At 34.6% G+C, this 23,549-nt stretch overlaps 1 protein-coding gene across 8 annotated transcripts in view; it reads right to left on the minus strand.

Annotated features, from left to right (window-relative positions):
• Positions 1 to 23,549, minus strand: part of LOC111055349 (homeotic protein antennapedia-like) — a 388,426-nt gene that overhangs the window by 11,808 nt on the left and 353,069 nt on the right. For all 8 annotated transcript variants that reach the window (XM_039433875.1, XM_039433880.1, XM_039433878.1 and 5 more), the window contains one exon: positions 9,338 to 10,605. In XM_039433875.1, the coding sequence (XP_039289809.1) occupies positions 9,338 to 10,076 (739 nt within the window). In that variant the 5' untranslated portion in view covers positions 10,077 to 10,605. The remainder of the gene's footprint in view (positions 1 to 9,337; positions 10,606 to 23,549) is intronic.

Raw genomic sequence — 23,549 nt, forward strand, 5'->3', positions numbered from 1 at the left:
TTTTTGAAGAGAATTTTATATGGAGGGTGAATAGCATGTGGAAGTTAGGGGACGAGGGTTTAATATGAAAAGTTGAAGGATATATTGGTGACGGGAGTAGAATTATAATATAGAGAACTGCTAGTTTCCACATTGGTGAAATTTGGATGAAATTGATGAAAAAGGGGGTGAATAAGGTATGGGGGACAAGTAGAATAGGATATTAGGGATCGGGATAGAAGGAATAGTAGGGATGTAATAGAAGATGAAAGAAGGTTCTTATTACTAGCACATAATCATCATCATCGTCTTACAAGGACTAGGCTCCATTGGCCTGTACCGGCATCCATTTCTTCCTTGGTCTTCTTATGCCTCGCTTTCCTTCGGGTTTGTACTCCCATGCTAATATTGGGAGCCTATTGGTCAATTACTAGCACAATTTTATAATATGAGAAAAAGTGACATATTTCATTGAAAAACTTTGTATTAAATTATGAAAAAATACATAATTCTCCAGTACTGAGATCATTTGAAAAAGAATATTAACAACACAAAAAACAACCATGTAAATATGGAAATGATAGAAATTGAGTGTATGCTAATGTAAGTGCAAATTTTTAAATCCAGAACTCATTGAAAATTATGATTTGATGTAGTTTTTGTAAGCCAGTCCGGTTGTCTCTCACAATAATAAATGTGAATTAATTCAAAACATGAATGTGAACAAAATATACGAGTAGAAGGGTTCTAGTTCATTGGGAGAAATATATTGAGTAGCCCAAGAAGATAGTGCTATGTTGATGAATAGAAGTGAATATAAATAGAAGAGTGATAGTGAATAGAAGTGTCAGAGTCTTCAATAGAAGTGTCTTGAGTAGTGAATCAAGTTCAAGATTAAAAGTAGTCAGATAGATATATTTTAGTATGCCAGAAGACGTCATACGGTAATGAATAGAAGTGAATAAAAATAGAAGAATGAATAGATGATTCAACAGGTAGAATCAAGATCAAGAATCAATTATAATTACAAATATTTCTAGGGGTACCTATCATACCTACTGGAATTTCTAGGTAATCGTTACTAAAATAAAGGAACCCAGCCATACGACAACATGGGGCGGAAAATATACATGAATCCACAGTTCAATTCAATCTTGTTTCCGATATTAGAATAAGTGCGATATATGATGTATGACGCACCCCACAACAAACAAGGAACCCGACAGCCTCCCTCTCGCTTTTCCCGGTTGCTGTGGGGAGTTTTTGCTTGCTTTTTGCCCCGTTTCACTGGAAGCCTGTATACTAAACTGAGACAATACAGTATGCGTTTGTAATAAATTGCCTTTCAAGTCTGGACCGGGGCCGCCAAAAGCACTGATGGATTTCTTACTTATGAAATGCGACATCTGACAAATGCGCTCTCTCATAACAACACCCCTTCTCACTCACACTCACACACGCACACACGCGCACTCACTCTCATGTCTTCCACAATCCGTGGGGAATATTCTGTAATTTCTGTTCTCTCCCCTTTAGCACTCCTCTCTGTCTAGCTGTTTCCATCCTGCTCCCACACTTTTCTGTTTTCTTTTTTCAATCGTAATCACATTACCACTCTCTTACCACCTCTCTCTCTTTGTTATTGTTTTTCAGACTGATTCTTGTTCCTCTCTTACTCTTCAATGGAACCGTCATTATTACAAGGATGCACAAACATGGAAACGTTGTTATCCCATTTGATTCAAATTCTTGAAAGAGAATATTTCATGTAGCCTATATTTTGGAAATATTATTGTTTTATTAAATTTTAGGAAATATCAGTTTTCCAGACTGATTCTTGTTTCTCTCTAACTCTTCAACGAAGCTTCCACTATTTGAAAGATACACAAACATGGGAACATTATTATTCAATTTGATTCAAATTCTTGAAAGAGAATATTCCATGTAGCCCATATTTTGGATATTTTACTGTTAATTGAATTATTATCCAATTGAGCTCGCATTCTTGAAAGTAAAAATCTCTTTAATGTAACCTTTTTTTTGGAAATATGAATGTTCATTAAATCTTAGAGAAGATTTTGGGCTGAACCTGTTGCTCTCTCCTGGTCATAGCTATATTATTTGTGATTTTGTTGGAGAATGAATAGATAAACTAATAGATGATAATCATTCTGGTTTAATGGTCTTGTTTGATTCTGATTTTGATAATCTTATTTCTTCTTCAACTCGTAGCCTGTTACTCTCCTAGTCATAGCTATATTTTTTGTAATTTTGTTAGAAAATGAATAGATAAATGAATAATAATCCTTCTAGTTTAATGCTCTTGTTTGATTCTGATTTGATGATCTTATTTTTTCTTCCACTTGTAAATTGAGTACCTTCTCGAAAACTGATCATTTGTCTATATTATTGATGAAAATAATGAATGCATGAAAGAAATTTCAACAGTTTTTCTTCCACTTTCAAATTGAGTAGTCTTTCGAAACTGATAATTTGTCTATATTATTGATAAAAATAATGAATGCATGATAGAAATTTTGACAGGTCTGGGAGAGTGCTTCAGATTGTTTTTCTTATAACACTTTTCCGCAAATAATTGAACACTGAAATCATGATTTTGGTTAATCAAGGAAATGGAAAGTCAAACTAGATTTGAACATGATATGTATACTGCTTCAATTTGAACTGAGTGTTTAGTAGGCTCTTTTGGAAAGATATTCTACTGGTATGGAGAGAGTAGATGAGAGAGAACGATGCGGTTTTGGAGATTGGTTGATAGTTCATGGAGTTCTCTATAGATATCGCCACTTACTGAGTTCTAAAGCTTGATTTGTCGAGTTTGATCGAAACATGAATGCTTAGGATTAATTCAATTTCAATATTAAATTTATTTTCACACACATAATTCATCACACATATTTTTATCATAAATATAATTATCCAGAATTGAGTGTAACTGTGAGAGTGAAATTAAAACAAAAATCAATTGAGGATAGTTTTCGAAAATTATTTTGCTAGTCACATTAAAATGTCTCTAGTCATTTCATAGAAAATAATCACCCATTTCAAACGAGAACCTGTGAGCATAAATTGTGTGAGAATAAATTGAAAGATGAATATGGGGATATGGGTACCATTTCTCAACATTCACAATTCTTAGGCCTTCAGTAGGCCTACAATTATATTTTCCCTAAAATATTTATTTAATGTTAGGAATCCATTGATATTTTATTAGAATCATTGAAAATTAATATGGAAATCTGTCAAAATTCAATCCATTCAAAAATTTCCAGAGAATAATAACTTATTTTATCATTTAATTGAGTGACTTTTTTATTTTATTGACTGAATGTAGTGAGGTCTATGTTTCAACTCGATTTGCTTTTGTCTTTCTGTATGTAACGCGATTACGGCCAAACGCGTCGATAGAATTTGATGAGATTTGGCAGGAATATTCCTTTTTCAACTGCGCGTCGATGTATACACAAGGTTTTTTGAAATTTCTCATTTTAAGGATAATATGAAAAGAAATGGACTTCCTCCATACTCTGATATCACTATATATATCAGCTACTTTGAAGATAGGATCAAACAGACTATATAATTATTCATAATCATCAGCTGACAAGGGGATTATTCATTAATCATATGGGATACAAATTCAAACGTGAACTGAGTTTATTAACATAAGTGAGTTTTTGATCTTGGAGAAAACAAATAACAGTTTTCAAGAGTAAATTATGATTCAACTGTGAATTGTGATTCAACTGAATCAACTAGAACAGGTGACATCAGATACTTGTGGATGAGAAAACTGCGTGAGGTCTACTGTACACAGTACTACTAGTTTTATAGTGTACCTTGTGTGAATTCAAAATTACTATTATTAAAAAAAATGAATTCAAATATCCACAAATCCTGACTCAAACTCAAAATTCTATAATTATTATTTAACGAAAATCCTGAATAAATATTGCAAATCACCCCGAAGACTATTTAAGATTTTCGTTAAATAATAATTATATATTAATTACCATTTGAATTAATGCATTCTCTATTTAATTCCATCAAAATTCTATTCCTATTGCTCATAATCTATCCAGGTTTATAACTTGTAGTTTTTTATTGTACTGCCCAAGTCATTATTTTATTTAGTATTCTACTGGACCGTAATATTGATTCTCAATTGCTGCTATTGGTATCACTCTATCCACCAGTTAATTGATATCATTTACACTGTCTTCAGAAATGTAGTGGAACTCTTCCATGATGAGGTGAAACTCATGTACGGCGTTGAAACTTGAGATTTATTTTAAATAAACTCATTTTTTTGGATTTGACAATATTTGTGTGATCAATTCTTCACCTCATTTATAAATATCAACCTTCAACTACAACCAATATGAATAGTTCTTCTCTTCACTTAGGAACTCAAGTTTCCCATCGCCTAGGAACTCTTCGACTGAAACTTTCCACTCGTTTCCAAGACATCATTTTACGTTCCCCAAGTACGCCAAGCTTTTGAAAACAACTACCAACCCAAGTTTCAATCGAGACACAGTCAATTTCATCTGCTTCTTCCTTCTTTTTTGAACTTTGTCACGGTCGGAGAAGCAGAATTGAGTTGTAAGCTGCAACTCAGATAACAAAGACAACTAACTGCTCCCTGCCGTGAACGATAGTGCTTGTATGTTATCACTGTAGGAAGTCTCCTAAGAACTGTGACCTAGCTCTTATAATGGGTTACCTAATTCTTACCTACTGTCCCCTGTAGAGGGATTGGACTAGTCCTCTATATAGATATATTACAGATATAGATATAGCCTGGTTACATGTATAGTACGGTTGTATTTATAGGTATATTTACAATGTAATCACGGTCCTGTATATAGAGATTTTCTACACAGGTATATTACTCCTCTTTAGATGTATACTACGGCTGCATCTATAGGTATGATTTAATCATTGTCCTGGAACATATCAATCCTCTATATAAGTATGTTACGCCTGTTAACATGTATAGTACGACTGTATCTATAGGTATTTTACAATGTAATCACTGTCCTGTAAATAGAGATCCTCTATATAGGTATATTACACCTGTTAACATGTATAGCACGGTTGTATCTATGAGTATGTTATCAAGATCCTGTACATAGAAATTCTCTATACAGTTATATTACATGTGTTTATTATTACATTATAGGTATATTACACCTGTTTACATGTATAGAACGGTTGTATCTATAGGTATTTTACAATGTAATCATGGCCCTGTACATAGTAATCCTCTATACAGGTATATTACACCTGTTTACATGTATAGAACGGTTGTATCTATAGGTATTTTACAATGTAATCTCGGTCCTGTACATATCAATCCTCTATACAGGTATATTACACTGTTTACATGTATAGTACAGCTGTATCTATAGGTATATCACTTTGTAGTCACGGCCTATAGTGCAGTTGTCTCTTGAAAGCAGAGAATTTATGGCTTGTCATCTGTCAGAGGTTCACAGCAACCTGGATCACAATGTGACCGCCGCATGAAGAAAGCCGAGCCCATCTTCACAATCGAAAGGACAGTTGGAATAGAATGTATTTGCAGATGTTGAAGAATCACGACAATAATTTTTGATGTCATGATGTCATCTTGCGTCTCCCACTGAACAGATTCGGTCAGCTGGATGTTTTTATTGAAATTTTTATGTTCTTGTGAAGGGGGATTTTTTGTGATGAGTTGAAGTTGGATAGTGAATTTCAGGAGAGAGATTACATTTTTAATTGAGAGTTTCACGAGTCTCAGAGAATCTCTGGGAGTTTCCGGACTCCTAAAGTATTTCCATGAAGAAAAAATAGTACAAGCGATGATAAAGGGCGTTTATGATCCACATTTCACTGTTTTCTCAACCCAATAGTTTTATACTGAGGTCCACGTTATAATGGCAGTGTTGGATTAGCAAATTGTATTGCTATTGAATGAAAAAGACTCAACTATTTACTTATACACGTTTATTAATGTAATATCAACTGTTTAATCTCGTTTAAAATAATCAAATATATTTTATCAAGCAAGAAATTAAATTTGTCAACAATTTCATAATGAATTTTCATAATTGAGAAGAAATATTTTGTAATTCAATTATTAAATAAGGTTGGAGAACAAAGTTGCTGAACTTCGGTCTTGTCAATGCCTTCTATGAACGGTAACTGATACACGTTTATTAATGTAATATCAACTGTTTACTCTCGTTTAAAATAATCAATTATAATTTATTATGTAAGAAATTAAAGTTTTCAATAATTTAATAATGAATTTTCATAATCAAGATGAAATATTTTGTTAATTAATTATTAATTCTACATTGTTAAAAGATGATCTGGTAACAGAGCAAAGCGGGTAAGAGATAGCGCTATTCCCTTTGTTGAATGATAGACAAGAATAGAAATACATTTTTTTTACTTTTTGTGTAGTTGAAAGCTTGATATTGTGGTAATTATTCATATTGAATGAAAAAGACTAATAAATATTGTCAAAAAACCACAGATTTATTGATACTTGGTTTAAGTTATTATTACACCACTGTCAATCTCTGATGAACTAAAACTAAATACAAGAGCAGCAGAATTTATACTAGTAGGTGAGTACTGCTATTGGTCAAGGGCATGGGCATGGGCCAATGGCATGCGTTCATGCACTTGACCAATAGCAGTACTCGCCTACTAGTATGAATTCTGCTGCTCTTGTATTTAGTTTTTGTTTATCAGAGATTGACAATGGTGTAATAACCGAAACCGGTCTTTCTAAGTATCAATGAACCTGTGGTTTTTTGACAATATTTCTTAGTCTTTCATATTCAATAAGAATAATTACCACAATATCAACTTCTCAACTACACAAAAAGTTGAAAAAAATGTATTGCTATCCTTGTCTATCATCAAACAAAGCGAATAGCGCTATCTCTTTCTCGCTTTGCTCTGTAGCCAGATCATCTTTCAACAATGTAGAATTAATAATTGATTAACAAAATATTTTATCTTAATTATGGAAATTCATTATGAATTATTGACAGATTTAATTTCTTGCTTAATAAATTATAATTGATTATTTTAAACGAGAGTAAACAGTTGATATTACATTAATAAACGTGTATCAGCTACCGTTTATACAAGGCATTGACGAGACCGAAGTTCGGCAACTTTGTTCCCCTATTTTATTTAATAATTAAATAACAAAATATTTCTTCTTAATTATGAAACTTCATCATGGAATTATTAAAAAATGTCTTGCTTAATAAAATATAATTGATTATTTTAAACGAGAGTAAACAGTTGATATTACATTAATAAACGTGTATCAGCTACCGTTTATAGAAGGCATTGACAAGACCACAGTTCGGCAACGTTGTTCTCCTATATTCTCCGCTGCCATTATAACGTGGACCTCAGTTCTTCATGGAGAAGCTATGTGACACTGGTTGTCTCTCATACAGTGTTATTCTAACACTTTCACCCGGCCAAAATAGTTATAATAGACAGTAGTCAACAGTAATCGGCTTGAGTTAATAATTGACTAGAAATTTGGAACATGAACGACCTATACCATGGGATATCTTCTTATACTATCTTTTCTCTGAGAGTTCTGGTATTTCTGAGAGTTCCAGTGATTTGAATTAGCTATATTTCCTCTATGGTATTTCTGAGAGTTCCAGTAATTTGAATTAGCTATCTTTCCTTCATGTTATTCCTGAGAGTTCCAGAAATTTGAATTTGCTATCTTTCCTATATGATATTTCTGAGAGTTCCAGAAATCTGAATTGGATTCAGGAATAAGCTCACGATTAACCAAAATTCTAAAAACCAAATCACGTCACAATCCATCAACCTTTTCCTCCAAGAGTGAGGCATGTCTTTAAATATATTATTTGAAAAGATCAGCGAATTTATTCAAGGCACGTGATAGTAGCGCTAAGGCCCCCGGGAAATTTAGAAGAGATCGAGCACAGAATAAAAACTGGCTGCCTGAGCCGGCTTGCCACCCTGGGGAGTTCAAGCACCTTCCCGCCAGAGAGGTGCTGGTGCTCGAACCCCTCCAAAATATGAAACGCTTTCGACAGAAAGAGCAGGGCTGCCAACGCCATTGTTATGCAACTCGATTACCGGCTGCTGTTCTTCGATTCTTCTTCATTTATTATACTTTTGGGGGAACGTAGAATACGATTATGAGCGGTGGTTATATCTGGATAAAAAGTATTATTTGGTTGGAATCTCTCTATGATGAATGAGATATTTCCAATTGATACTTCTTCAAATACTTTTGAGAGAACGTAAAATGAAATTGCGAGTAGCTGCCTCTAAATGAGAAATATTCAGTGGGGTATTCTCTGTGATGAATGAGTTATGAACTCTTCTATTACTTTTGGAAGAACGTGAAATAAAATTATGAGTGGTTGCCTCTGAATGAAAATTATTTGGTGGGGAATTTTCTAATGGGGTTGGAATTTTCTCATCTTTTATTCATTCAATAGTTCACAAATCCTGGCAATGAGTGAGAGAATAACTGCACGTACTAACAGTGAAGTGTATCTTCCACTATCAGGGAGTTCAGGAGAAACATAATATGAATAATTTCTAATACTCTGGAAATTATAATATTCGAATATCTCTGAATTATTCATATTCTTTCCTCATCAATAATTTTGTTCAAATTTCTGTATGAAGCTAGTAATGATATAATTTTAGAAATATTATCCTACATTCTATTTTCATCCGATTCATTAATATTTCATTTTTAGAGCTAGAAATTTCACAAAGCACATTTTTGAATTTAAATGCTTCAAAGACTAACATCGAAGAAATACTAAGTTACACATTATCATCACTAGAATAGGTAATATTTACATAAAAAATTTAATGCTTTTCATTCACTCATAGATTCAAGCCCAATATCATAGAATGATGTTAATTCAATTGATTATTATTGTTCAGTATTTTTATTCTCTGCCTTTTCAGAACTGTATATTGAAGATAAATATTATGGAGATCTTCCTAACTGTAAGTCCTATGTGTACAGCTATATATGTGAATATTTTTGTAAGCTTAGGGGTCGCTTTTTCCAAAGTTGTTTAGCCTACTAAATACATTAATTAAAACCCGTTTAATTGATCTGTGGCTGAGAGAATGTAATGTTTAATCAATGTAAAGTAGAATATTTGAATTAAACGTTTATGGAGAAAGTGATCCTCAATTGTATTTCATTGTTTTTTTAGAAATGAAAAATACATTCATTTATTTATATTAATTAAAATAATTTCAATCTTACAGGGTTGAGAAGACGGAGGAGTAGAGTACTTACCGAACTGACTGCGCATCCAGGGATAGAGCGGACTGGGCAGATTCCCATTGCCATTGTTCTGGGGCTGCTGTGCCTGGGGTGGGGGCTGGTTGCCAGGGGGGCCCGCGTTCTGGGGGTGGCCGACCAGGGGGTTCTGCTGGTGGTGAGGGGGCGGCTGTGGAGGCGGCTGCTGCCCCCCGTACATGCCCATGTGATTGGGCTGGTGGTGCTGCTGGGGGTGGTGCGGATGCGTGCCCATGTGCGGATGGGGTTGGTGGTGGTTGGTCATCGATGGGTCCATCTCGTGAGGGCTGCCAGGGTCCCCAACAATCCCGTTGCCTCCGACTGCCGCCTGCAGTTTGCAGCTGGCGTAGACGACAGGGGTCTGATGGCCGTTGGGCTGGCCCCCCATATGGGGCCCCATGCCCCCGTTGGGGGAGTCGGGCCGGTAGCTGTCGACCATGCCCCCCTGTTGGGCGCCGTAGTAGGTAGCGGCAGCGTTCATGCGGTCGTAGGGGGGGAACCTGGGGTACGGCATACCCTGGGGCGGCTGGCCGGCCGCAGGGGGGCCCCCGTAATGGTGAGGGGGCACCCCTTGACGCAGCCCTACTTCGCACGCCCCCGGGTCGGTCGGCCCCGTGCTTCCCTGGGCTACGACCGCTGCACCGTAGTGCTGATGCTGCTGGTGCGGGTGTTCCGCCGGGACCACGCCACCGTTTCGCATGTCCGCCATGTACGAATTCGCAAAGTACGAACTCATCTTCACACTTGGTTAACGTCAACCACTACACAAAATTACTCCACTTCCTCACAATATACACTTAAAACTTCCTCCCAATCAAACTTTGGGAACTACACTTGTTTATCCAAAACCAACACTTTGTATCTATTGAAACACAAATCTGTTGTTTGAACTTTGATCAGGAACAACACTTGTTTATCCAAAACCAACACTTTATATCCTTGGGAACACGAATCTGTTGTACTCTGAACAACACACAGCTGTACTGAACAACTCTTGACCAGGAACAACACTCACAAAATTTGTAGCACTATGGTTTTGAGCAGCGCTCAGTACCCCGAGACCTCCTGTCCTAGTTTTGCAGCAGCGACTGCTGCAGAGTTTTCGCTTGCAGTTGGGCCTTCCTCGCGGATACGGCGTTGAGCTGCTGATTGATGCAGCTGATGGGGATGATGCAGCTGATGCAGCTGTGGGTCGGCTAGCGGTCGGTGACCGATCTTCGGCAACTGGTTGGCACCAACGGCGGTTGCAGCTCTGACATCCGCCCCTGAAAAAACGCAAAAACATCGAAAAATTACTGATAGTTCCAAAAACATTGGTAATATAAATGTAGAATTATACAACACAAATAAGTTACGCTTTTGAACAAAATGCAGGTAATATTGGACAAAAATATAAAAATGCACAATAATGAACAATAATTTAATTTTCGAACATATTATTTAAATTTATTTGAACAATTATTTTAATATAATAATGAACATAATTATTATATTTCAAACATTATGGATGGTTGACTGCAAAATGATGGAATATAATTATTGAGAGTTTTTAACTACTGTATTTCCATTTTGTGATAATCAACAATATGAGATTCCAAGGTCATAGTAAATGGAATGTTTGTGATAAAATAATTTAAAAATGGTACTGAGATTTGTATTTATATTACAAGTAGCCCTAAACAGAAAAGAGCCAAATAACACTATCATTCTCCATAGTTTGACGCACGATAGAGCCTTAACACTATAGAGGTGCACAAGAGAGTTTTAAGACAGCAATTCCTTACATATTGGAACATAATTTATTTGCGTGAAATTGACAATTCATTTTTTTCAGTTATCAGAATTGACTGACTGTCTCGTTCATATTTATGATTATGACAATAGTGAAGAACTTCAACCACAGCTGGAGTTCTTTTTTCCATCATGATACTGCTCTATATAATAGTTGTATTATAATAATATTGTATTGTATTGATGGAATTCTTATAGATAGGATTAGATTAGATCACATTGGATTTCTTCATTTATGTATGTTACAATAAATTGTGAAAAATAAGAATTGATGAGGAAGAAGGACAATCAACGATAACACTGTTATCGACCAAACAAAAATGGAGTGAATAATCCGAACTTGGTCTCCACTCTCCACTTATAAAGGTCAATAAGGGGGGTACACTTTAATCAAACGGTGTGAAAATCTCACATTTTAATTTTGTTTTCTCAAAAGGCAGAAAACGTCAACTAACAGATTTTATCACAATTTTTATCCCCTCAACATTACTGTTATCTATACAATAAAAACAATAGATTCCTGTGTACTCCCCCAGGAAACAACGATGAATTTACCTGGAGTATTCATTTTAAATTTTCTTATCTAGAGGCAGAAAAAGTCAACTAACAGAGTTTATCACAATTTTTATCCCCTCAACATTACTGTTATCTATACTCTTATCAAAATAATGGAATCCTGTGTACTCCTTGAGGAAACAACGATGAATTTACCTGGAGTATTCAAGGTTTCCATCTCCAAAGAGCTAACTCAACCGATTTAAACGTAATCCCTACATTCCTATGAAAATCTCCACTCTCACCCATTATCACTTGGATCGATATGTACCGTAGTATCGTACCACACTCTATCCGACGGGAGTTCGCGAAATACTAGTGTATCGGAAGAGGATCTGGGCACATAGAAGCAGATGAGGAAGAGGAGGAGGTGGACTTCCTCAGTGTTGAATGCAAACCGATCAGTCGTCCGATTGAGAGTTGAACGATTGTAAAATTGTGTCAACCTGACACAATTGATAATGGCTCTTCAAACAAACTCACACACAAGCCTATTTGCACACAAAAGTTCGCGCTTTACCACATTTCGCCAAGAGGGAGTGCTCTGTCCATTGTGTTATACCTATATTCATTGTGTTGACACAATGGATCAACAGTGTGACGTATTGCATATGAAAGAGCGCAGGCTTCTCTATATCTATATCTGTGACCCCTCCTTGTACCCCGGTTACGACATCTGTTCATCCCTGAGTTTGGAGAAATTTTTCAGTGCCAACATTCGAATTGTTACGCAAGCAGGACAATGAATTTTGTAGGAACAATGCAAAATAGGGACAGAGGGCAAGCTGAGTCAGAAGTGCTTCAATGAGTTTCCTGGTGTTTTGGAAAGCATGTAAAAGATAGAACAAATGTGAGAAAAGGATAGAAACAAGGGAAACAAGAGGCTACGAGAAAGAAACTATTGACCTGGAATTCTATTCTTTCAAGGTTTTAAAATTAAACAACATAAGAGAAAAAAATCATGTACATCGAAACAACAGAAACAAGAGGATTAGAGAGACTTTTTACCTGGAATATTGCTCTTTTTGGGGTTCTAATAAGACAGTAATTGAGAATAATAAAGTCATGTGCAAATGTGTACGAGTTCTCATAACAAATAGTGCATATTAACTGCAGTAGTGGAGATGATATTGGTACAGTGTTATACCATAGAGAAACAATAGCATAAGTATCCCACGGTATAGAGCGTTTATGTCGCAGCTTTTACTGTTATCTCAAGTTGATTACTGTCGATTATTGTCGATTTTTACTGTTTTGACAGGGTAAGAGTGTATGAACGACACAGTATAAGAGACTACCAGCGTCATAAAGCTTCACGGGAAAAGAACTACGTGGACTATCGGCTTGAGATAACAGTAAAAGTTGCGTCATAAACGCCCTATACCATGGTATATCTACTCAAGCTATTGTTTCTCTATGATCTTATTTACTTCTATAATTATTTTACTATATTAATTTTCTGTTTTTTTCTCAAATCTTCATATTAATTGAAATGAAATCATGAGCTGAAATATGAAACTGCAGAGCTGATTTTGGATTTTCATCGATATCAGAAACAAACCATTCATCTGATCTCTTGAAGGAATTAAATAAGATTTTCTGTAACATGAAATGTGAATCAAAACCTCACCTGAGAAGTCTTCATATTGCTATCTCTTTCTTTCACCAACTCACTCACATTTTAGTCACTCCACTATCTACAAAAATTGGAGAAAATTACTTTGGTTCCTGAAGAAAAAAATATTGGAAATATTTATGAAGAAAGTCGAGCACTAAGTTCCATGATTCTAAGTTAGAATTGTTGTACTTTGAATGGTTTTTTCACAGAGATTCCTAATTTTTTTGTAGTAAAATAATTGAAATCGCGTCACTGGTGGCTGAAACATCAACTGACGACCGATTGAGTGGAAATGACAGGTTTTGAAGGTTGCACTGAGCTGACAACTCAAACACATGTCTACAAATTCTGGCCAAAATGTGGTAAATGAGAGGGGAACAACATAATTAAGAGTGTTTTGGATAATTAAGAAAAGGACAGGGTGATCAGTCACCCCGTCAGGCCAATTCACTATTCGCTACATTTCAGGAAACCTCGGATAATCTTATTAGAACACTCTCACATCGGATTAGAATATTCCAGTAGATTTGATAAATGAAATATTCGGTTGGTAAATATTATAGAATTACTATAAGTCATAAGATTATTAATCAAATCATTGATTAGAATGATTTCAAAAACTCCCAATTTACAGTTGGAGTGATTCATGGACACATTACCTCATTCTTTCATTCATTTGCTACATCTACATTGAATTCATCCAACATCATAATTCCATAACTTATATTCATGAGGATTACAGGCAACTTATGGAAAGTGGAAGTTTTGATGACCATGATAACTAATGAACTTTTCAAAAACTCCCAATTTACAATTAGAGCAATTCATGAACACATTACCACATTCATTCATTCATTTGCTACTTCTATATTGAAGCAATCCAAAATCAAAATTCTATATTTTCTTCAAGATTTCAGGCAACTTCTTGGAAAATGGAAGCTTTGATGACCCTGTTAACTACTGAGCATTTAAAAAACTCCCAATTTACAGTTAAAGCAATTCATAAAACACAATACTACATTCATTCATTCGCTACATCTACATTAAAACAATACAACATGGAAGTTTCATATTTTCTTCAAGATTTCAGGCAACTCCTTGGAAAATGGAAGTTTTGATGACCCTGATAACTGCAGGATGAATAACTCCTATCATGGTTTGTATTGTGCATTAAGCATCTTCAATTCATTCTAACTTATAGTTCACTCAAGTATTCTACAGGACTATGAAAAATTTCCAAGATTTGATATTCCATTTAAATGAAATTTTTTGATATTTACTCCATTAATTTGATATTTTCACTCATTCTATGGAACGTTCCACTATGTTATAATCAGTGAACATTTATCAAATCTGAGGCAGTTGATTTGAATTTAATATGGAGTCACTTATAACAGAATTTCATTTTTATATTCTCTCTGTCCTGAAACAGTTTTGAGAATAATCACTCTCTCTCCCTCTATCTTTCTCTCTCTCACTCACTCTCTCTCTCTCACTCTCTAATTCTCCCTTTTCTTGTTCTCTGTCGCGTCTCCTTCGCTCTTTTTCTACTTGCCTCTCCATCTCTTTTCTCTTATCACCTTTCTCTCTCTCACTCCCTCTTTATCTATCTTCTCTCTCCTTGAAGCAGCCCTTGCTCTTCGACCATGATTATTTTTCACGTTATTATCTCCTTTTCGAAACAGACTTGATCATATGTCGGTTTACTTTTCTTTCTTCTTTTTGAAAGGAGAAAAAATGTTACGAGATTAGTTACAGCCACGACTGCCAGTCACTCTGACTAAAACTCCTCCCCGCTCTTGTTTGAGAAAGGAAATTGAAGGGAGAGTTTCGGAGAAGAAGAGAAAAAAATAGGAAGAGAAGCAGCGGAGGGAGAGACGGAATATAACGGAAAACTTGAAATAGAAAAAAAAAACCGAATGAGTGAGACATGTGATGAGAGAGAGAGAGAGTGAGTGAGGGAGAAATACTGGAGAGTTTGTGTGTGGTGTGAGAGAGTGAAAGAAGATGTTGAAAGAGAGAAACAAAGGTGAAAAGATTGGTAGGAGAAAGAAAAATTGAGATGAATTACCAGAGAGTGAGAAAGGATAGATTGAAATCGTGTGATGAATTATGATGAATCGAATTAAGAGCTAGAAATGGGAATAATTCAGTCTATTATTAGAAAAACATGTTGAGGTATTTTTCGTTCGATATTTCTATTTTGTATGACTATCGACAATGTTGATGTTCATTTTAAACCTTCATGATCAATTCTATTCTTGGGTGAACTAGAAATGTCAATACTGAGAACTGGAAGAGTTTCATAATTAATAATCATCATTCACTTAGAAGAACGAGGAATACAATGAAACCAAAATCATTTTCAGAAACCAATAATATAGAAATAATGTAGAAATACTTAGGACATTATGACAAGTATAAACATGTCAACTATATTTCATTTTTGGATTACTATTTATGGTTGTGGATATCGAAATTTGACAATCAATTCATGGGAATGGTAACTTGCCATCAAACCCATAGAATATTGTAGTCAAATTCATGATAGAGGAGCAAAATTCATGATACATAATTTATAATCGATGGAACATTTTATTGGGAATTGCAGTTTAACCAACTGCTGGGATATTATTACTGTATGATAACTATTTCAAATATCCAATATTGCTCACATTTGATATTTGAAATAATTATCATAAAATTTATAGTCGAAAGAGAAATAGCCTTCATAAGTTATCCGATTTAATGATGATGGTCTTCCATTGATAAAGTATTGCATAAAAATGGTCAAGAAAAAAGTTAATCAGGAAGAATGACATCAACTCCGTTGCCTTGATTATCCATCAAACAAAAAACGTATATTTTGATAGGACGGAAATATTGAAACCCCCTTTAAGGCATGTATTATGTATTCTTGGGATCCTAAGTTGATGAGAGAGTTCCCACCTGACTTCAAAACTAGACTCGAAATATAAGAAAACTAGTTTCAATTCAATTATAAATTATTTATAGGAAGCGGACAAAGAGTGCTTGCACTCATTTATAACCAGGCAGACAGCCTGAAAAAGATGAAAGAAAGAATCTGGATGTCATCAATTCGAACCAAATCAGTGTGGTTGCTACAACTTGACAAATAATGCATCTTTTTTCTCGGTTTCAAATCAAAGAAGCTGGTTTCGCACAGTATCTACTTCAAACGATTCTATTCTTCTAGCTGTCACGTGGTGTGATTGTCGTTTCTCTTGGCCGTGAATTTGAAATTAAACAGTAGTTGTTGATGTCTCTCGAATTCAACTATTCTACATGCTAACTTGAGCTTGAAATTGGGTTTATAACAAGGTGCTAATTAAGTTTATAACACAACTATCAACTATAAAATAATCCTATTCAATTTTTTTACAGGAAGTTCAGCTGTTTGGAGAAGTTTCAGAGAAATGTTGAAAGTCAGTATTGTTTTGAAGTCTGTCAACAACAATACATACTGAAGGAACTTTCAATTTACTTTGAATACTTAAAATAATTTTCTGTTAATCCACCATAGACACCTGAATCTTTGAAACAATATTGTTGATTGGATTAATTAAAATACGAATAGTTCCATAGAATATTAGCACAGAATAAAGCCTATTATAGAAGTTTTCTCTGGTACTAGGTTTAGTGCCGGTTGCACAAAAGCCGGTTAGATTTCAATCGTGATTAATTTCACAAGAACCAATCAGAGAAGGCTGTTTTGGATAGAGGGCTTCTCTGATTGGTTCTCGTGGAGTTGATCACGATTAAAATTTAACCTGATTTTGTGCGACCGGCACTAAACCTATTACCAGAGAAAACTTCTATAATAGGCTTTATTCTGTGCTGATATTCTATTGAACTATTCGTATTTTAATTAATCCAATCAACAACATTGTTTCAAAGATTCAGGTGTCTATGGTGGATTAACAGAATTGTTTTTGTTTTGGAATCCTTAATTCCAGTTTTCACATAGTTGGAAGAATAGACTGATACTGTTTCTTAATAATTGATTGAGAGAAAATGATTGTTCATAAACTAAATTCTTCAGTTGACTGTACTTCAAAGCCTTTACTCTAATGAGTGAATAAGTGGAGTAAAGACTTCATACTCTGATGGAGCAAGTGAACTTTGAACATTGCTATAGTGAGGTCCACGTTATAATGACAGTATTTGATCAACTTTGGTTTTGCTATCCTTGTCTATCATTCGACAAAGCCGGTGTTACTATCCTTTTCTAAGTCCAAAACGATGCCAATTATGTTTTTGATAGTGTAGAAATATAATCAATTAATGAAGAGAATCGGCATCGCTATTCTTACTATCTTTATCCACTGCCATTATAACGTGGACCTCGCTATAGGTCACTCTCTAATATAATAACATTTGTTATAATTTTTATTCATCAATATCATTCCAAGGATTAAATGAGATCATAAAATGCATTTCTTTCCTATTATGGAATAATTATATTTTGATTAAATCTCAATTTGGTTGCTCCACTGTTATTAAACCAGTAACATTGGAAATCGATAAGCAGGAACCGGGCAAATTACTGTAATACACAGTAAATACTGCACTAGTTATTCCTTGTATCTAAATAGTACACAACATAAATCACAAACAAGCATTTATAAGTACATCAAGTCACTATAATAATAATAGGATAGATTTAGCTCTGTTAGAGCACTATTATTAATTTCATTTCTGCAAGTCTCTACACAGCAGTCTCTACTTCCAGATTTCATTCAGATTCGCCAGTATGGGAGGAGTCTGACAGAGTTGTATGAACGTTACTTGACAAGACAGGTGCGTAGAAGAGACTTTATATAAATAGTTATAAATCTTGTAGGTTTGGTTGGGAGGTATGTAGCCAAGTCCTTCTTATTAAAAGAAGCCTACCCAGTAATCGTGACTGCCCAGGGCATCCTGTCTGGTATCCTTCATAGAGAACCATGGACATAGAAATTACACTCAGATTGTATCTAACATGCTTGAAGCCCGTAGACAAGCTTGAGCTTCAACCGAAATTGTAGTTTTCGGCTGTAATCGGTGTCAATGTTTGTTGGAAAAAGAACTACAAACAGAACGGGCAACAGGTATGCATCTCGTAAAACTATGATGCTTGTTAAAAGTCAATTTCATTTCAAGCTTGAATTGAGATAAACCTATTGAATAGTAAACTCACTCCATTGAGCTGTGATTATCTTATTACAGTGAACACTGAGACTCAATCACACAAGTTACTCCATATCAAAACTAAAATAAAGTTTTCTGAATTTGGGAGAGGAATAGCACAAGGTTACCTTATTTTTTCTCTCCCTATCATTTTTGATGATGTACTTGTTGAATGAATCGATGAAGAATATGAATATTATATATTATATATTATATATTATATATTATATAGTAAATAGTATATATTATATATTATATATCATATACTTGTGAAGGATATGTATGACACACAAATTATCTATGATAGAATTCAAACCAAATTGGAAAACAAATTCATAGTATGGTTACGTTTCGAAAACATTGACATAGAATAAAAGGAGATTTGACTGAAATCTACAAACGGTTCTCAGGTTTGTGATCTTGAACCTGATTTTTTAATGAATTCTTATCGTCAAAACTGTTTGTTACTGAACAAATATCCTATTATATTAAGCGAGCAAGCTCTGTATTTATATATCTGGTTATTTTGTATCTGGCTATTTATGTTTTACGGATCTCGAAACGGCTTTAACGATTCTCACGAGATTTGGAACATAGTGGGTTTATAATATAAAGATTCGATTGCACTAGGTCTCATCATTGGGAAAACTCGCTGAACGAAATTAAAAGGATAGTTCATCCTTGGCTGAAACAGCTGTGGATAGTAAAAAAGTGAGAATGTGAAAAATCAAAATATCGCATTTCCGAGATTCATAAGATGACGGATAGCCAGCTGTGAAATATAAACACGATCATTTTAGAGAATTGTATTCTGTTTATCAATAAATAAAAATAAAGAGCGAAGCTCGGTACCCCAATATTTTATGTTATTTTCGCAGAACACAACAAAATTAACTACAATAATAGAGTTGGAGTTAATGAACGAGTAGAATATTGAACCAGAATTGTACCAGTTCAAGTACTCAAGAACGGCAAGGTGATGAACACCAGATGTACATTTCAAGTCTAACTAAACCCAAACAAAGTCTAGCACTTGCTTCCAGTCAAAACACATCATTATTATCAGAGCGTTGAAAGGAATAATCAGTGAATGACTATCCTAGATGAATATCCTAATACATTCACAGGCAAGAGGTAGCATACAAGTCCATGTTCTTTAATATGCTCCAATATTATCGGTCTATGATACCATCTATTTGGACGTGAATGATCTGAAGGAGTTCATACAAATATAATTATTATTAAACGAAAATCCCAAATAAATGCTGCAAACCACCCCGAAGACCTCTGCTACTGCAGACATTGACAACAGGGTTAACAGCTAGATGGAAATTCGATGAGAACTACTATCCAAAAATTATTTGCCAGCCCGGGAAACGGGTTGTATAGAGAGAAACGGGTTCCCGGGAAACGGGAACTAGTATAGAGTTCATTTAAGTTGAATGTTTGAATGAATTTCTACTACACAGCCTATAACATGGGATTTGCATCTCAATTGTAGGATCATTATTAACTACAATGTCACTATAGAAGCAGTTCAAGTTTGTAAGCAACTATGAGCTACTTACTATAAACTACTGAGCGTAATCTGATTTGTATTGATTAGAATTTTTACTTGGTGACTCTTAAAGAGTATAGGGAAGCGTAAGAAAATGGGAATCAGATCAAATGTCCGAAATATTCATTATTGTGTAATCATTGCCGTGGAACACAACGGAAATCAACTTAGAGAAATAGTTGTAGCTAATAAATGAGGAACCCATTTATATGTAGAGGGATTCCAAAAATAACCCCACTATCAGTTTACACCCAGATTACTCATTCTTCCACAGTCGATACTCATCGATGAGCTTGAATGGGGAACAGAAACATCGAAAGATAAATGGAATCGATTGTAAACGCGAAGGGGAAACGGAGGGAAATAAATGAGAGAGAAAGAGGGTGCAAATGCAGGAACGATAGCGGGAGATAAGTAATAGGAAAATGAAGGGAAATGAGGGGGATTGTTTGCAGGAGGGTGCGTGCGTGAGAGAGTGATTGGTTTGTAGAGGAAAGTGTCTTGTTTTTATCGAGGCTTCACTGCAATGTGCATTATAGTGAAGTGGAGACTGTAGTGAGTGAAATAAGGAAAAATCCCTCTGATTATCACTCTATTCTGAGAACAATTGATATTCTCAGTACTTCTTTCAACAACTTCTATTCAGTTTCCACCATCAAACGTTTACCCTCCCGATTCCCTACAGAGATTGAGTCGATGATAGAAGAAAGAATAGTAGAAGTAGACTAATCAAGGAAATAAGGAGGAAATGGAAAAATCTACAATCATGTGCTGTAAATGATTGATACAAGAAAAATCTCCTCTCCTCCTCTTTTAACTATTCTGCTTAGATAAATTTATTGCTGTATTATTGCTGATTACTCATATAAAGCATGCTTAGGCTTCAATATATAGATAATAATTCTCAGTTATCCATGTTCAGGCTTTACATATAGATAACAACAGTAATATATCAGTTCTTATGATGATAAATGAGTTCTTTATGCTAATCAAATTATATTCTTTATAAATTATAAAATTCATATACTGTAAGTTTAGACTTAAAAGTAGAGGCTACTTTCTTGATTGTTTATTAAACCACAAGCAAGTTCTAAAATTCTATTAAACAGAGCCTTCTACAAATATAATGCAAATTCTGTGTTTGTTTTCCAGTAGGGACTTCTTCTTATTTTTTGTGAGAACAGCCTTCAAGGAGACTACAAGCTGAGAGCAGATTTGTAGATGTTGAACGTTGAATTGGAATAAAATTTAATCGTTCCTTATTAGGTGGAGTTAGGACTTTCAAGTCCTCTCTACCACTCATCCTCAAGGAGTTGAGGAATAAGAAAGTGGCATTCTCTTCCTTTTGAATAGGGAGAGAATGAGTGATATTCAAGAGAAGCTACAACTACAATGATAATAAAAATACAACTAGTTCTAGCTTTTGACACAGAACTCAGTTGTCTTTGCAAAAGTAAAAGCTGAACTAAAGATGTTACGTGAATGTAGGATACCTCCCCATTCTGCCACATACAAATCAAGTGAACTCCAACAGAGAATTCCGAAACAAAATAAGAATTCAGGGAATAAAACACAAAAGCAACAGAAGAGAAAGCAGGATGCATCAGAAGGTACAGTATATCGGCGTCTTTGTCTCTTTTTCAAAAAACCCAAACTTTCCAAAATCTAGAAATTTCCACACAGAACAAAGTGTTGCTATTGTTCGTAACCGGAGTTTGTAACTTTCACGTCGAGGTCTGAGATGTTGACCACAATATTGGGTAAGGTTTCAATGTTAAAGGTGGTCAGTTGATCGCGGTTTAAGCTCCGTTCACGCGGTTCTAGTCTAGTGGTTCAGTGTTTGATATTCAAGGTGATTTTTAAGGAATGGCTCAATAATTCTTGAGATAATATTTTAATGTTCCATTGTATAAATTCTCTATTACTGTATTGCAGTAAATATAAGGGTGATTGGGGGTTGAGCATCTGATATTCAATGTGATTTTCAAGGGAATATAGTTTAATAGGATCAATTAATAATTCTCGAGATAATATTTTGGAGTTACATTGGATCAAAATTCTCTACTCCTGTATAACAGTGAATATAAGGATGATTGAGGGTTGAGTTTCTGATAGAGTTTCAGTGTTCGATATTCAAGGTGATTTTCAAGGAAATATAGTTTGATAGGATCACTCAATAATTCGCGAAATAATATTTTAAAATTGAATTGTATCAAAATTCTCTATTACTGTATATGATAATATTACTGATAATATTTTGGAGTTGCATTGGATCAAAATTCTCTACTACTGTATTACAGTGAATATAAGGGTGATTGGAATAGATAGAGTGAGTGAGGTTCTTCTTAAATTAATTTTCAATGGTAGGTCAGTTTCAGAATCCATAAATTATTACTGTATCTACAGTATCAGTAGGAGAAAGATCCTTTATTACTGTATTACAGTGAATACAAGGGTGATTGTAAGTGATAGACTGGGTGAGGCTCTCTTTAAATTAATCTTCAATGGTAGGTCAGTTTCAGAATCCATACATTATTACAGTAGATACAGTATCAGTATGAGAAAGATTATTCTGTAATCTGATTTGAATTACTAAAATTGTTGGAGTAATCGAACAGACACGGTATTTAATATTGCAGTAGTACTGGAAGTGATAAAAAATAATGTATCTTAAATACTAAATTAATGCTTAGCACAGTCATAATACATCAATTTTAGGTTCGTTTCTAATGTATAAACGTTCATTTTCAAATCCCATTTCGATCAACGTGATCTATTTATGAGCTATGATAATTCTATCAGCGATGGTTATGGAAATTGTAGTCTATTCTAAATGAGACTTTTTCAACACCTTTTTATAGAAAATAAAATTTCATGAGAGATCACTGAACATAAAATTAAAATTCAGTTTTCTGTTGATTCTGTTGATTCTGAAGATAGGGTTTGAAAAGGAGGGAATCCTACACTAGAGAAACTATAGTTCTCATTCAAGTCACTAGGGCTCAGCACTAGACGGAACAGCTTTGTACAAACAGTTCAACGTCACATATCAGGGCGCGAAAATGGAAAAATTATTATTATATTACTGAAAGTAAACGTAATTTTATTGCAAAGGAAAATTAAATTATGATAATACTTTCATCATGAGATATTTCAATCCATACATCTACACAGAAGACAGAAATTATATTGTTATCTACAATTATTTTAATATTTAATATAATAAGGGGAAGAACTGGCTTATACATGTACGGGATGGAGAAAATATGTTTGACTCATCATCAAGTCTCAACTACTAGACTGATTAACTTGAAATTCTGCTTATTAATAAATTATTCTTAGTTTACCGAGGATAGTTATAGGCCTGATTCTTCAAGATTTCAGTAGGTCAAGTTTTCAGTTTGTCAAGTTTTCAATTATACCCTTGTGAAGCACGGGTTACCTCCTGGTTCTGATTCTCCAAGATTTCAGTAGGTCAAGTTTTTAGTTTGTCAAGT

The sequence above is a fragment of the Nilaparvata lugens genome, chromosome 8 (assembly GCF_014356525.2).
Source record: "Nilaparvata lugens isolate BPH chromosome 8, ASM1435652v1, whole genome shotgun sequence".
Taxonomy (NCBI): domain Eukaryota; kingdom Metazoa; phylum Arthropoda; class Insecta; order Hemiptera; family Delphacidae; genus Nilaparvata; species Nilaparvata lugens.